Source organism: Phascolarctos cinereus, unplaced genomic scaffold (assembly GCF_003287225.1).
Source record: "Phascolarctos cinereus isolate Bilbo 61053 unplaced genomic scaffold, phaCin_HiC Scaffold_1;HRSCAF=81, whole genome shotgun sequence".
Lineage (NCBI taxonomy): Eukaryota > Metazoa > Chordata > Mammalia > Diprotodontia > Phascolarctidae > Phascolarctos > Phascolarctos cinereus.
This window is the reverse complement of record NW_027555514.1, coordinates 56,037,913-56,054,329: the sequence shown is the minus strand read 5'-3', so window position 1 is coordinate 56,054,329 and position 16,417 is coordinate 56,037,913. Positions and strand designations below refer to the sequence as shown.

Sequence of the window (16,417 nt, the reverse complement as noted above, 5' to 3'; positions counted from 1 at the left end):
CAGACTAAAAGGTATAATTATACAGGGGTGGGGAAGCTGTGGCCTTGAGGTCACATGTGGCCTTCTAGGTCCTCAAGTGTGGATTTGGCCCTAGAGGGCCAAACGTGGCCTCGAGGCTGCAGGTTTCCCACTCCTGGAATAAAAGGAATAAATTATCATATGGAGAATGCCACATGGAACTCCTGAACCCTACTGATACAGCTAATCTGACAATCTGGTCCCAGTTCTTCTCTGATGATGGCTGATGAGGAGGAGGCAAAGATAGAGAGAAGAAGGACGATGGCATTTCCACAGTGAAAATGCAGAGAAATGATCCTGACATTGCTAGGCTCCGTCTTCCCAACCTACTGTTCTAAATTCAAAGGGTACATTTGATGACTTTCCTCCTGCTCTGGTGATAAAAGAAATGGGAAGAGCAATGGGGAGTTCTATCATAATAACACCTCATCTTGATGGAGTTCTTTTAAGGTTGATGAAGCTCTTTTCCTCCTAACAACCCCTCACAGCAGGTAAAACAAGTATTATTCTTTGCATTTTCCAGATGAAGAGACAGCCTGGATCAGAGAGGTTAAAGGATTTACCCAGGCAGGGTCACACGATGAGCAGGTCTATCAGCCAGCACTGAGACTCAGATTTCGAAGCCTTCACACCTTCACAATACTTCATTGCTTCCTCTGTAGCTATTATTCTATTAAGAGTTGAGAACGGGCAGCATCTCCTCACAAAACTATGTCTGGTGGAATTATAACCTTACTAAACTACTTACCTTCTCTGGTGCCTAGCACTGGGCTCTACAGGGAGGTTTGTGGATTGACTGAGAGAGGTGCTGAATCACTAAGCATTTATTAAGTGCCTACTATGCAGCAGGTACTGAGCTAAGCTCTGGGAATACAAAGAAAGATAAAAGACAGTGCTTGCTCTCAGATAGCTTACAGTCTAGGTCTGGGCTCACATGAAAACAACTATGAATAAATAAGATATGTAGCAGATAAATTGAAGATAATCAATAGAGGAAAGGTATAACCATTAAGGGGCATCAGGAAAGGTTTCTTGCAGAACAGTGGTGTCAAACTCAAATAGAAACAGAAGCCATTGAACTGTATATAAGGATCCCTGCTGCTGCATATTGACTTAGAAAATGCTATATTAACATTATGTTTTATTATGATTTTTTCTTTTATTAAAAATTTTAAAATATTTTATCTTTTTCTCTAGTTACACGTAAAATAATTTTTAACATTCATTTTTAAAACTTTGAGTTCCAAATTCTCTCCCTTCTTCCCACCATTGAGAAGGCAAGCAATTCAATACAGGATATACATGTGCAGTCATGCAAAACATATTCATAATAGACATGTTATGAAAGAGAACATGCTTTATTGTGTTTTTATTGATTCTGTTAAATATTTCCCAATTACATTTTAATCTGGCTCAAGATTGCACCAGGGAGTGGGCCATGGATTTGACACCTCTGGTATAAAACATGGGGATTTTTAGCTGGGACTTGAAGGAAGCCAAGAGGTAGAGAAGGGAGGGAGAGGATTTCCAGGCATGAGGGACTATCAGTGAAATTGCCCAGAGTCAGGAGACAGCGATTCTTATGAGAGAAACAGCAGAGACCAATGTCACTGGATGGTGGAGTATGTGGATGGGAATAAGGTATAAGAAAACTGGAATGGTAGGAGGGGGTCAGGCTGTGAGGGGCTTTGAATGCCAACCAAAGGATTTTTTCTTTGATCCTGCTGCTAAAGGGAACCACTGGAGTTTACTGAATAGGGAGGTAAAATGGTCAGATCAGTACTTTAGGAACATTCATTTGGCAACCGGGCAGAGGACATTCTCTACTGAGGAAGGCTACATCCTAGAACCCATTAGGCTTCCAGAGAACAGTTTTACATACACCTTGAGCCTCATCATGGTAACCTGTGCATCTATCCCTGGGATTCTACTTGGCTACATCTCCAAAGATGAAACAAATAAGAAAATAAAAAGCATGCTGATATACTTACCGCCCTTCAAATCTGTGTTTTAAAAAATCAAACAGTGCTTTCTGCATCATATCTGTCACCTAAGAATAAGCAAAGCAAAACAAATGAAGGTATGCCAAACATCACTTGTGCTAAAAAAAAAATTGTTTTTATTAGGAATGATGGATGCGGGATTCATGTTTGGAAAAAATGGCATAATTTGAAAGTTATCATTTTCCATTTCTGATTTTTGATAAAAACAATAAAAGCAGTTTCTAGTCTTCTCTTTTTACTCATATTTATTGTAAATGGTTCATTTACATTAGATTTACAGAACCAGAGAATATCAGAATAAGAATTAATCTCAGAAGCCGATGAGTCCAATCTTTTCCAAAAGAAACAACCTATACAAGTAGAGTCTAGAGTATCCTGAGTGCTAATACAGCCTTTGATTGAAGATTGCCAGCAACATGAAATTCATTATCTCTGCAGGAAATCTTTTCTACTCTTGCATAATTATAGCTATAAGAAGTTTTCCTTATAATAAAGCAAAATCTGTCTCTCTGACATTTCTATCTATTAACCCTAGTTCTTCTTTCTTGGGGGGAAATCGAGCAAAAATTTTAATCTGTCTTCCACCTGACTGCCTGTTGGATATTTAACGAGAACTAGTGATCATTCATGTTCTCTCCAGTTCTTCTCCATACGACAAAACATTTCTAACTCCTTCAAATGGTTCTCATACCAAGAACTGTTGTAATCACTCTCCATTTGATGATATCATCAATTTTGTTTCTGGCTGAATACACGGCCAATAACCAAGTTTTCCCAAATAGCAGCCCCCCTACCCCACCTCCCCAAACACTTATCACATATGTCAACAGCTTAATGTAATTTGGTTACTAGAGCAGGCTCATCTAAGTTCACAAATTGGGACAGGGAGGGCTGAGTAGAAGATTAATTCTACTTGCTGCAAGATGCTACTCGAGAAGCTAATGCCTAATCTCTAGAGTGAGGGGAAGGGAAGAAGGGAAAATAATTCACATGATAACTTTTTTGCACTTTCATGAACAATCACCTTTTTTAAAAATTATTATTATACTATGCTACGGAAATGCTTGTTTTATTCCATAAATTTTTTTTAAAAAGAGAGAGGGAGGCTACTTACCTCATAGCCCTTCAGAGAAGGCCCCACTAACACTACTGGTCGCATAGAAGGCACCACATCGTAAGGAGGAATGTGCTCTGTCTGCAGACAGAGAAGAGGCTTTCAGAACCTTAGCATGAAGATAGGATGCTTATAATTCATCTACAAGTCGCTAGCTCACTTCCCAGGGGATTCCACCAATAGGAATATTAAGAGGTGCTAGTGTCCCAGATTTTTTTTTTTTGCCTCAGCTCAAGGTATGAGTTTATTTTCTGAAGTTTTCCTATGCTTGGAACCATCATGATTCCCTTGCCTCTCTCCAGACATGGTAATCTGACTTCTTCATAGGCAAGCTCATCTAGAAGAAGGTGCTGTTTCTGACAGAACCAGGTGACATGGTAGAAAGACTGCAAGGAAGCATGGGAACATGCCTTGGGATGGATGAGCTTAAGAGATCTTTGTGGAAAGCAATGGCAGTGAGTAGGACTGTGAGCTCGTATTAAAAACAGAAATAGTCCAGACTGCTGGGACCAATATGGCTCAATAAAGTAGGGATGAAAAAGATTTTAAAGTCTTTTGTCTTAAGTATTGGCTTCATCTATGAGGGGAAAAAATAAATTACAAATTCCTTTTAAAACCAATATAAATATATATATTTTATTATCTGTTCCTACTTCTATAAGAATAGGGATAAGGGACTGGTCATGTGACTTCATTGTTATCAGGAACTCTTGAATGAGGAAGCTCTCTCTACTTATGTAAGCTGGTATCTTCTCTGCAACTTATGGTCTCCAAGAATTGCCCAGAGAACTAAGAGGTTGTAACTTGATCAGGCTCACAGAGCTAGAGTGTGTTAGAGGTAGGATTCCAATCCAGCTCTATCTAGTTCTAACACCAGCTCTCTAACCACTACGCAACGCTGCCTCCCTTCTATTTCCATGCAGAAGCCAACCCACCCAGATGTCATTTCTAATAAATGACTACTAGTCGTATAGTCGTGCTTTTTTATGTGTAAAGTGTATAGGTTTAAAACATATTAGCAAGCTAAAAATTCAGAATCAAAGGGTGGAACCACTGAGTTCATTTCTGATTTCGTGCACTCAGTGATACTTTCGTGAACTAAACAAAATTATAATCTCTTTATGTACCTAACATACTACCAGGGAAGGAGTTATAATCACAGGATCACAGAAGTAGAGGAGGAAACAGGCCCAGAGAAGTTAAGGGACTTCTACAGCGTCACACTATTATTAAGCATCTGGGGTAGGACATAAACCTAGGTCCTTTGCCTTTGGAGCCAATGCTCTTTCCATGGCATTATGCTGCATTTCTGGTCCATGTTTACATTTTGCAGCTGAATTTAAGGCATGTCTATATTATGTGGCTGACTCAAACTCTCTCTGCAGCGAAGAAAAAAAATTTGGGGTGGTAATGGAGAATTACAGAGATACCCAGTTGCTAAAATCAAGAGGATCACTGGCAATAGATTCAAGAAGAAGGAAAGAGTCAGTAGATAATGGGTAATGCCATTAACTTTATGTCAAAGAGATATTTCTATAACAGAAAATATAAAATTTGTCAAGGATTGGGCAGTTTTATTTAGAGCCAATAAATGCAGCCTCTGATGCCAAGAAGATCCTGCTAAGGTTTCTTAATTAAAGCATGTACTGATTTGTGAATTCCTCTAAATAAATTAATAAAAGGAAATTAATTCTAATCTCTAGCTTCCTCCAAGCTCACATGCCATCTCCTACTGGAAGCTTTTCCTTATTCCTTTAGTTACTATTCACACTCTCAAAATTTCATGTAAATACTTATCTGTTTTCATATTACATTCCTTAAGTAGTATGTAAGCTCCTTGAGGGCAGGGATGGTTTTTCATTTTGTCATTATATCCTTGCAATATTAGGATGCTTGTTGGATTCGAATAATTAATTTTTTAAAAAGATACGGAAACAAATGAAACGTCTTTTAAATTACTCTGGGTAGTTTATAAATTTACCCTCAAATATGGAAGATTTATGAATTTATTTTGGTATCACAGTTTCTTAAAGAGGTTTTTTTTTGCTTATTAAAAATAATGTATTTTGTCTTACTATAAATCATTTTCATTTGTATTTCTGGTTCCTGAAGTTTGTTTTAGAAATTTTAAAAAGCACCTTCAAAACAAATGCACCAATCTGGAAAAAGTCACCACAGCATACATATTCCAGAGAAGGGGGAGCACAATCTGTGTACTGTGCTGTCATTTTTCACTGTTTCAATGTTTAACAAGTTTCCAGGTAAATTTAAAGAGACATAACAAGGTAAAGAACATTTTATACAGGAAGTAAAAAAACCAAGACAAACATGAATACAGTGACAGCCCAGAATGCCACACAAGCACCAACCTAAAGCCGTCTAAGACATGGAAAACAACCTCGCGGCCAAATCTCTCTCTTTTTCTGCAGTGCTACATAAAAGTTCACCACATAATTGATAACATAAGAAGAATGAGTACCAGTGCCCAAGGCATCATAAGCATATAAATGAACTTATTTATATAATGCAGGTGCAGGCTCAAAATGTTTGGAAGCCATGTCCTTGTAACTCTGCAGCATCAAGAGATTGTTTCTACCTTTGAGACCAGGAATGTAAATAGTTTGATGCATGCATTTTAGTAACAGCCCAAAGAAATTCTAGTCTGTAATTAATAGAGGGTCAGTGTCTGATGCAATAAATCTTTGCTTCTTTTTTTTTTTTTTGATTTTGTGACTGTCAACCAGCAAAGGGCTACCCATTGCTAGTCTTCAACCAGCTACTTAATAAATAATTAGGGTAGATACAGAAATTACCTTATTTGATGGAATAGTGGCACTTTGAGCTCTAACCTTAAAATCAATGGATTTTCAGCTGTCTTTTCCTGTTATCTCTCTTTTGTTATACATTCTTCACTGGCAAAAATAGTGATGAAATAATTTTTTTTTTTTTGCTTTTTGGTGAGGCAATCAGGGTTAAGTGATTTGCCCAAGGTCACACAGCTAGTAAGTGTCAAATGTCTGAGGTCGCATTTGAATTCAGGTCCTCCTGACTCCAAGGCCTGAGCTCTATCCACTGCACCACCTAGCTGTCCCCAATGAAGTAATTTTTTAAAAAACCGTTTTGGGATGTATTTAGAGGTATGGAGAACTTCAAGGACAGATCAAACAACATGACCAAAAGCCCTGGTTATCATTTGATCACTCATTCTAATCTATTTGCTGAGGGTTGTGAGGTGAAGATCAAGGTTGTGCCACCGGAATGGGAGGGACCTGAGAGGCCCCTGAGTCCAATATCCAACATTTCACGGATGAGGAAAAGACCTAGTGAACTTACATGACTTACACAAGGTCATAAAGAGAGGTGGTGTCAGAGGCAGGATTTGAACCCAGCTCCTCTTACCCCAGTGACAGCGCTCCTTCCGCTCCACTATAATGCCTTCGATCGGTTGCATGCACTTGTTAAGTTTCTATTCAGCTACACAATGGATGCCTTTGGTGAGAGCCTCAGAAGGGATGCCAACATGAGACCACAAAGACTTGACCACTTTTCTCTTTGAATCTCTGTGATAAGGGATTGGATCATTCTTATATTGTAATTTCTCTTTTTAGATTACTGATGGTCTTAATAACAGAGATCCAGGTGCTTTCATTTAAGCACATTTTGGGGGGGATTATCGTTCTGTAGCCTTCAGTAATTTACTGGCAACTGTATCAAAAACAACCAAAAAACCACCTTGCAGTTCAGTACCTAGCACCATATAAATTACTTACAAGCTCTGGATGCATAAGGCAGAAGACCCATTCCCAGGGAAGAAGAATCCAACCTTCTGAGAAGGTTGGGGGAGAAGGGTGAACAGAGGAGAATTTATTTACTGCACACTTCTGGGCTGGAATTCACCCACTGTTTTTGCCAGCCTTGGTAACACTGTCATATTTATCACAGTGAGGACAGATGGTGGTGTGTAAAAGAAGGGAAGGAATGGGAATTAGGGGATTCCTAAAAAAAGGGAGAAGTAGGCAGCCTCTCTCAGAAGCTGCAAAACCTACTGACAGGAAGTGGACTCTGGTCTGAAATAAAGGGTTCTGAGAAAATACCAGTCAGCAGAGACAATCGCATCAATCTTTGACACCTTGGTTGGCCAGTGGCAAAAGCTCACAAGGAGACTGCTAGACCCAGTGTCCAATAGATGGGATGCTGCAATCTGACTGATGGAATAGGCAAGAACATTGGGAGAGAATTTATATATGACAATAGGAAAAACTCACAGTAAACCGCCAAAACAAGCCTGCAGTTTTCCACTGGTCTTGTTCATCTGCAGATTTTGCACCTAGTGGATTAGAAGTTTAAATACTGACTAAATTAAAAATTGAAGGCTTTTTTTTTTAGTACAAGCTATGTATCTGGATATCACAAATTAGATTCTAGTCACTGTTTTAATATGCTTGATTATGTTAAAAATCTGGAAAAAAAAAGAAAGAGACAAAGACAGACAGAATAAGCATGCACTATAGAGGTGCATTATGTGGACTTGTTGGTCTTTGATGTCCCTGGATGTTTCAATCACTTCCTTTGGTGGTCTATTATTCCATCAAAAAGGATAAGTACTGTAATGGTGCTTCACTGAGTCACTCACTGAACTTAGTTGGTTTTAAATGCACGGACTCAATTCGCTGTTTGATAGGTCCCTTTCTTAGTACTAGAATGATTGTACTTAATAAAATTGTGGGGCTTAATGCTAATGATGCCAGTGGCAGGATAACCATAGCTTATGTCAATGTAAACTTACCGATTTCTGTTTCTGCTTAGCTACAGCGGCATGGAAAAGAAATAAAGAATAACAGAGCATGCATGTTATTGGCTTGGAAGAGGACACAGACAGTCAACAGGACTAGAAACGTGGCGTGGTGGCGGCTGAGCGGGTGGACAGAGAGGAGCTCAGAAATTCAATGTTACCTTCTTAAAGAAGGGCATTCTTTTCTCTTTGGAGTGGGGTGATGTTACACTGTTTGCACTGGGCTTAGGGGAGCGGTGGTTGGCTGGAATATCATTTTCTTCTGCTTCTAAGCCAGTAGCATCTATGTCTATAGCTATATACAGACAAACAAGTCAAAATCATCAGGTGGACAAGAGAGGAAAAACAGGTTATAATGAAAATAAAATGGAATTAGACCCAAATGACCTGGAGTCAAAGGATTACCATGGTACACAAGATTAAAGAAAAATGTAGAGGCAAAAGCATATAAGGACCGCAAAAGTAGACATATCTAACAAACCTCGAACAGACTTTCAAAATATCTGTTGGCATAATTAAACAAGTCTTGTACTAAATCCACCAGCAAAGATGGGGTATTTTTAGAATCAAACTGACATTTGCTAAGTGTGGTTTGGAACATGGCATTGTATCTTGGGTACTATACTCACAGAATAATGTGTCACTTGATTTCTTCAAGCGACAAGTTGTAGAAAGTAAGCAAGAGAACACTGGAAACCTTCAATCCCATCAACAGCATTCCCTGGACTACTTTGCTCAGGGTCGGAGCAAGAGTCATCTCAACAGGCCTCCAGAAAATGCAACAAACATTTGAAGGCTGCAGCAGCAGAAGGGGAATTTGCATTCCAATAACCCAAAAGATTCATGGAAGAAGTACTTAAATAGTACCTTAAATACTTAAATAAAAAAGAGTCCAGGAGGCTTTACAGGATGGAAGGGAGTGGAGTGATACTAAAATGATCTATGGAAATAAAGACAGACCCAATAAATAGCAAAATAATGGGAAAGTACTCAATTTAATGATGTTAAATGACATCAGCCTAGGGAAGGGAGATAGCAAAACATCATTTTACTTATACAGAAATGAGACAGAATGGTATAGAATGAGAACTGGATTGACAGTCAAGAAACCACAGTTCCAGGCCTGGTTTTGACATTAATTAGCTGGATGACCTTAAGAAAGTCATGAAACTCCAGGTCTTAGTTTCTTCACCTGTTAAATGGAAACTTTTTCTAGGCCTGGAGTTTATGATGGTATAATTGAACACTTAGAAATGTAGAATTTCTTTTTTTAAAATGAGAGCTACTATGCGATAATAATAAAGGACATTATGTCCATTATCTTGGGATATAGATGCCATTACTATCCCTATTTTACAGATGAAGAAAGCAGGGAAGGAAGAAATTAAATGACTTGCCCAAGGTCACTCAGTTCTCACATACCTGAGGCTAGACTGAAACTCAGGTCTTGCTGACTCCTAGTTAGGGTTTCTATTCAAAACATCATACTATCTTATATACCAGAATCAGATAGGAATGGGCCCCTTTAAGCTCAGAATTCAATTCTCTTATTGTACAGCTGGGGAAACTGAGGCTGTCAAAGGTTAAATGACTTACTCAAAGGCCCATAGCTAGAGACAGAGTCTGAGTTAGAACTCAGGGCTGTTGACTCCTAGGTTATCATTCACTCAATACTTTGTTATACCAATATCTTATACTCGCAAAGCCCTTTCTGGTCTATTCACATTACCATCATTTTAACCCCCACAATGACCCTGTGAGGTAAGCAGGACAGGTATTCTTGTATTTGTTTTATAGATGAGAAAGCTAACCAAAGAATGATTTGCCCATGATTATCTAAACTATTAAGTGAAAGAATTGGGATTAAATCCAGTCCTTCTGGCTTCAAGACCAAGACTCATGGTCATACCATGCTTTTTTTCCTGACCCGTTCATCCACTGCTTTGTATATTTTAGTAGAGATCATCTACTGTTCACTGGGAAATGACCTCTTCTAAGAATATCACATTAGAACAATGGAAGGATATCTGTTAGCTACAGAGAAATAGCACAGTATTTTATACATACCCTTTCACATAAAACCAGTATACATAAGAAACAGAGATCAAAGAACAGATCCTTGCTTCTGAGCAGAAAGTAGTTCAGTATTCAGTAGCAGCCAGCTGTAGGTCAGGTTCCATTCTCAGTAGGAGTATTGTCCTACCCTTTTGAGCAACAGGAAACAATCTGAGAGGTTTTGCCTTCCTTTTTGGTTTAGTAATTACGATGGCTATTGAATGATTCTGTCCCATCACAATCATAGGAAACCTATTGTGTCCCTCACCATGTGGCTAAGGTAGGGAGTGTATGAAATAATGAACACAAGAGTCAACCTTAATCACAGGCAAAATGAACTGAGAATGTGCTTCTCAAGCAGAAGTGGATGAGCACTTAGATGCATATGTATATTGGGGGAGACAAATCTGTCCCCCTAATATGGAACGTCTCTTCTGGAATAGTGTATGGCTGTGAAAGGAGGTGGCCATGATATGACTGAAGATTCAGCATCTTTAACAAATGTTACTGTTATCTTGTTTTAACATTGCTTATGTTTCTCAATCTACCTTCCTCACCACTCCAGTCATCTTTGTTATAAAAACCTGTTAAAAATGTTAGATAACATCTTTGTTATAAAAGCAAAGAAAAGAGAGGAAAAAATCATATCTCAGCAAAACTAACCAATACATCATAACAGTCTGATATCACATGCAATGTTTCACACACATTGGCCCTCTCTCTCTGTGAAGAAGAGAGGGGAGGTGCAGTCTCCTGTCTTTTCCTTGGGACCAAACTTGCTCATTACAATGTAACAGCATTCAGTTTTGATTGTTTTTGGCTGTTCTTTCCATTTACCTTCCTATAATCATTGCGCATATGGTGTTTTCACAGTCCTGCTTACTGAATCAGGCTCAGTATGTTATTATTCCCAGAATAGGGAAGAGTATGACAAAGATAGGTAAGCCTGCCCTCCAATGGTAAATTCCCAAACAATTTCACTTCCTCGCGTATACGTGGCTGGGGAAACACCAAGCAGAGTAAATGTTTACTAAGCATTTAAACTTCATGAAACTAAGTTATCTAAACAACAGAAACAAGACCAGGGAGAGAGTCCAGTTCAATTCAGTTAACATTTATTTGGCACCTATCATATACAAGAGTGATGGAAAAACTAGTGAGTTTAGAGAGTATGGCCCGTCCACTACGACTAAGGAATCAAATCATTTGGGTGGCTATCTAGATCAGTGTTGTCAAGCTCAAAGCGCTGTGTACTGACTTAGAAAACCACAAATTAACATTATTTATGTTGTATGATATTTTTTATTTATTTTGTTAGACATTTCCTAATTACATTTTAATCTAGTTCAGCTTTGTAAGATTTGTGATCCACTTGCAGAAACTAAGCTTGATACCTCAAAATTTCTAAGTTATAAATCTGTGATTTTTTTATACTGGGGAAACTAACAGTTCAGTTGTAACATGGTCTAGATGTCTGGCCACAAATCAATACGGTCAAATTAAGTGTGATTTTTTCTTTTATCCCTTTGCATGGAACCTAGATCCTGAAAAAAAGAAGTTTCCAATTTATTTGCTGGAGCTTAATTCTTTGATAATATTACTCCTACAAGCTCTTGTGTATGAGAACTCTTGAGTTCATTTGGAAACAGTAATAATGCCTTTTAAAGGCTTGATACTGATGTGTTTTCCTCTGAATGTGGCTAAGAGATTTAATCTTCCCTCTCCCACAGAGCACTTTCTTAGAACAGAGTAGAAAAAACAGAATGGCTAACCCTAATTGAACTAATCTGGAGATGTAGTGAGAAGGATTAAGAATGCTTAGCAATTGGAATATTGGACTACAGAATGATAGCATAACATATCATCTCTCCCTTAAGTCTTCTCCTCTCGTCTTCATCACTACTTCCTTCAACATAATCTTATATAGCATGACCTTCACCATGCCACTTTCCCTTCTGCTTATCAGCATCTCTACTAAAAAGTGATGCCCAGAACTGGACATGATACTTCTGAGGAAGCCTGAGGGGGGCAAAGAACAGTAGGATCAATCTTAGACTCTTTCAATGCCTCCTGACATTGCCCTACCCCCCTTTTTTTGGGCTGCTAAATCATAACTGTTGACATACTGAGCATTCAGTCCCTTAAAGATCTTCAGATAAAAAAAAATAGCCTTTGCTAGTTTTAGCCCATTTTTTGCTTGACCATGCATGTTTGTTACAAGGAAATTTTTTTCTTTCTTTTTTTCCAAAGAGGGAAAAAGTAAAAGGGAGAGAAAACACATTTTTCTTTAAAAATATTCATTTAAAAAAGAAAAGTTAAGATAAAAAAGGACATACTGATACAATTCTTACAGCACCATGCCACACTTTTATATCCATACTTCATTAACTGCCATTGTTTTCATTTTCTATACATGTCTTCTACAAAATCTATGTTGGTTAATGAGTTTGCTCTACATATCCCCATTTTTTTCTTTAGGCAACTTCCCCTTCTCTGCTTCATTAGGGGGATTTTTCTTTGTTACTTAAGAGCTTCCTGAATCTCCTAAGCTGGCTTTCCTTTCAGAATTTTTGGTCATGAGGGTGAACCCATTGAGTGGTCTTCTCCTAAAATTGAAAATACAGGTCATATTATGCCTGGCTCTCCTATCCTGCTCCATCACAAATTCTAAGATGGAGTGGTCACTTACCTCCAGGGTTTCCATCAATTATACCTCATTAGTCACTTCTCATTAGTCAGAATCACATCCAGAATAGAATTTCCTCTGCCTACTCCTTACAACTTCAGCAAAAGAATAGCATGTGAGACAGGACAGTAGCATCATTCATGGGAGACAAAATTTCAGAAAAGAGCTGGTAGTAAAATGTAAAATCTTGAATGTTAATGAAGGATGGATAAAAAAATCATGTCATGGCGCTGTCAGAATTATATCACTATGATTTTAAGACAAAAATATAAAGACTGTCTTTCAGAATCGAGATGTTGTCAATGGAGTTGTTTGGGGAAGACTATTCTTAGGACATAATGGTTACTCAAGTTTACTCAATTTTATAATTTCACTAACCTGCTTAGTATTTCCACATTGTTGCTAGATGCCCTGTCCTCAACCTATTTTCACCTCCAATTTGTCCTACATATAATACTCAGAATCTTAAGTGTTACTTTGCCCATCTTTTTTCATAATCTTACTGACTCTCTTAGATCAACGGTCTTTAAAGTGTTTCACCAAGAGGCTGTTTTCCATTTATATCACAGCATGGTCCACCCTAGATTGTATTCACAGTGATAGCCAAGGAAATAAGCCAGCCTTTTCTTACACCTGTTAAGATATCTTTTATTTCCCAGCCACCACACCTGCTACTCTCACTTCTTTCCTTCCTTCCAAGCTCAGGAGAAGAATAGTTTCTTCCATAAAACATTTTTTAACTAGCTAATCCTCTCTGAAAACCTTTATCCTTCTCACTAGTAGATGTGTCTCTCAACTACCTGTGATTATGTTCATTCTCCTGTCATTCTCCATGATTTTAATGTAGTTTTGTTTGTCCAATTTCTTCAATTAGATTGCAAGCTCCTTCTTTTGCACTGATCTACAGCACCAAGGACAGTGGTTTGTACTCAATGCTTAATATGTGTGGGGCTTACCGTTACAGGAGATTCAGGTCAGTGACAAGCACAGTAGAAATTTCTCCATGCTCTACTTCTATTTCTGCTTCCAATTTTTAGCTTTTTCAGTAAATATCCTTCATATCTGATGAATTGTTTTTATAGAAGTGATGATAGCTTGGGCTAAGCCACCCACGCTACTCTTGGTTCCTTGTGAACAATCAAAAACATTTCTGACCAGACAGGCAGGTTTAAATGATGTAGTCTCTGGATGTGGGTTTTTTTTTCTTCTTTTAAGTAATGCTTAAAGTCTAACAATGACGATTTAAAGCTTTGGACTCCCTATTAGCTTTAACTCATTGAGCTAAAGGTTCTAGATCACTACAGTGAGTTATGGTAAGCCTATTTACTGACTGTTCAGTCTTTTTTTTCTGTTATATTTATATATTAGCAGTTTCTTCTCCCATCCCATGTGTTTTACCTTATGTATTTCCACAAGAACAATGCTGTTTCTCATCAGTAAACCTATCAGCCAGCATTTATTAAGCACTTACTAAATGCTAGCGATACAAGGAAATGCAAAAATCAGTTTCTGTTCTCAAGGAGCTCACAGTCTAATGGGGGGAATGACACACAAATAACTATGCACAAAACAAGATACCTCCAGTACAAATTAGGGATAGTCTCAGAGGAAAGGCACTGAGATTAAGGAGGACTGGGAAAAGCTTCTTGTAGAAGATAGGACTTCAGGTGATATTTGAAGGAGCCAAGGGGTGGAGATGATTAGAAAAGGTCCTTTAAATCTACATCCCATCTTAAAAGTTATTGGCATTCCAACACAGAGATTCAATGCAAATTAAAGCATAAAATAAGGTAAGTCCTCAAAAAAAAGGGTTGAATCCATTATCAAGTTGTTCAGCCCAGCACCTACTTACCAGATGATGGAGGTGTAGATTTTCTAGAACTAGGTACTATGTCACCCAAACTGGACGATGAATTTCCTCCTGATTTACTAGGGTAAAGAAAAAAAGGAAATCACTCTGAAAGCTGCCGTTCATCACAGAACTAACATATTTCAAACATTTTTTAGTGGCGATGTTTTAAATTAGTCAGGCTTACACATAGGCAAATGGTGATTGCTCAGGGGAGGGTTTTTTTTTTTTTAATGAGTTATTGAACAGAAGGAGTAGAGCAGGAGAGCTTGTCTTTGGAAAAATGTGGAGTGATTTTAATGACCCAAACTTCTCCCTGATACAAAGGGCCATCTTTTTGACAGCCATATTCTCCCAGTGATGCACTGTGATTATGAGTCACAGAACAGTACATCTGCTGAAGAATGCCAGTGGAGGGTCACCCAAAGGGCAACAGAGAGTCTCATGGTGTGTGTGAGTAGGCTACCACATGCTACTAATGAAGAATTGTGCAGGGAAGGCATCATGGAAGATTACTCAAGAGATCTATGACCAGAAAAGGAGTTTGGCTGTCAAACAGAACGAGTGAGAAGTGGCCAATGGAAACTACAAGCTCCACTGTGAACTATGAACTACACCGACATGCTAGATGGATCCCTGTAGAGGACATATGAAAAGACGTGGATAAGGCTTCTGCCTTGAGAGAATAGGCATGGATGGGCTGCAGTCTGCATCCCTGGAGGAAGAATGCATATCAGCAATATCACTAATTTAGCTATATGGTAGTCACTCTTTTCACATTCAAGTTTAATTTTGGCCAACCTTCAGGTTCATTTTAAAAAAAAAAAAGACAGTCATAGACATTGCTGGACAGTGAACATGGAATTTGTCTTCAGGAGCCATCAAAGGCAAAAGATACAACTAGAAGACTAAAGCACGAAATTATCCTCCTTTCTTGCTTGGATTCTATCCCTGTATTTTGCCATTCTTAACTTTATTACTTGGACAATGTTGAATGCCTAAAAAAGTTGAAAGTGAATTGTGAATGCTAAATCCTGCTATTCTTCAAAAATCTCACTAAGAAACAGATTACAAGGTTCTTCCATTATTTAGCTATGAGGCAACGGCTAGGATCTTTATCTAATCCTGTATGGAAAGTGCTGGATTTAATGAGAGGACCTGGATTCAAATCCGAGCTCTGTCAAGTACTGGCTTTGTGACCTTTGTCAAGTCATATAACTGCCCTGGGCTTTACATTCTCCATCTGTAAAATAAAGTGATTAAGTGAGATAACCTCTAAGGTCCTGACAACACTAATGATATGACCATAAGTGAACAGCATGGTGAAATGGAAAATACATAGAATCTGAAGGTCAGAGAGTCTCCATGCAAATCCTGGCTCTCCTACTCTGTACTTCTGTGACCTTGGGCAACTTACTTAACTACTCTGTGTTCCTTCACCTGTAAAATGATACAGATTGGAATGAACAATCTCTAAGGTCCTTTTCTAGCCCTAAATCCTGTATTTAGACAATCCTATGTTAAGGAAACATCCAACTATTAGGATTCTGATTAGAGGCAATTTGATGATTGTACAATCCACAATGCTTAGACTTTCAAGTATAACAGGGCACTCATCATGGCCAGTGGAAAGATTTCAGGGCCAAAGAGCATAAAGAATAACTGGATACTTCATCTATTTTTTTTTAAAAACTCTAACTGGCCATTTCTTGGATAAAGAATGTTGGCAAAAAGAATATTTAATCTCCAAATCTTAATTAGGTACATAAGACTTGGGTAAAGGTGTTTCTATGACCTGGTACTTAGTACCACAGTTTTAAGCAGGTAAAAGCTATGTAACTAAGTCCACTTATCAAAAAAATCATATTTACTTATTCCTAAATATAGAGATTAAAAAAAG

At 38.2% G+C, this 16,417-nt stretch overlaps 1 protein-coding gene across 9 annotated transcripts in view; it reads right to left on the bottom strand.

Moving 5' to 3' along the window:
* The window catches only part of CACNB2 (calcium voltage-gated channel auxiliary subunit beta 2), a 395,023-nt gene that overhangs the window by 20,001 nt on the left and 358,605 nt on the right, over positions 1 to 16,417 (bottom strand). For 6 of the 9 annotated variants that reach the window (XM_020966891.2, XM_020966898.2, XM_020966895.2 and 3 more), the window contains 4 exons: positions 14,521 to 14,597; positions 8,089 to 8,222; positions 3,136 to 3,216; positions 2,010 to 2,068 (listed from right to left, as the gene is read on the bottom strand). In XM_020966891.2, coding sequence (XP_020822550.1) covers positions 2,010 to 2,068; positions 3,136 to 3,216; positions 8,089 to 8,222; positions 14,521 to 14,597 — 351 coding nt within the window. Of the gene's footprint in view, positions 1 to 2,009; positions 2,069 to 3,135; positions 3,217 to 7,400; positions 7,463 to 7,921; positions 7,942 to 8,088; positions 8,223 to 14,520; positions 14,598 to 16,417 lie in introns of all 9 variants that reach the window. The other 3 variants (XM_020966894.2, XM_078151931.1, XM_020966893.2) reach the window with 2 other exon arrangements.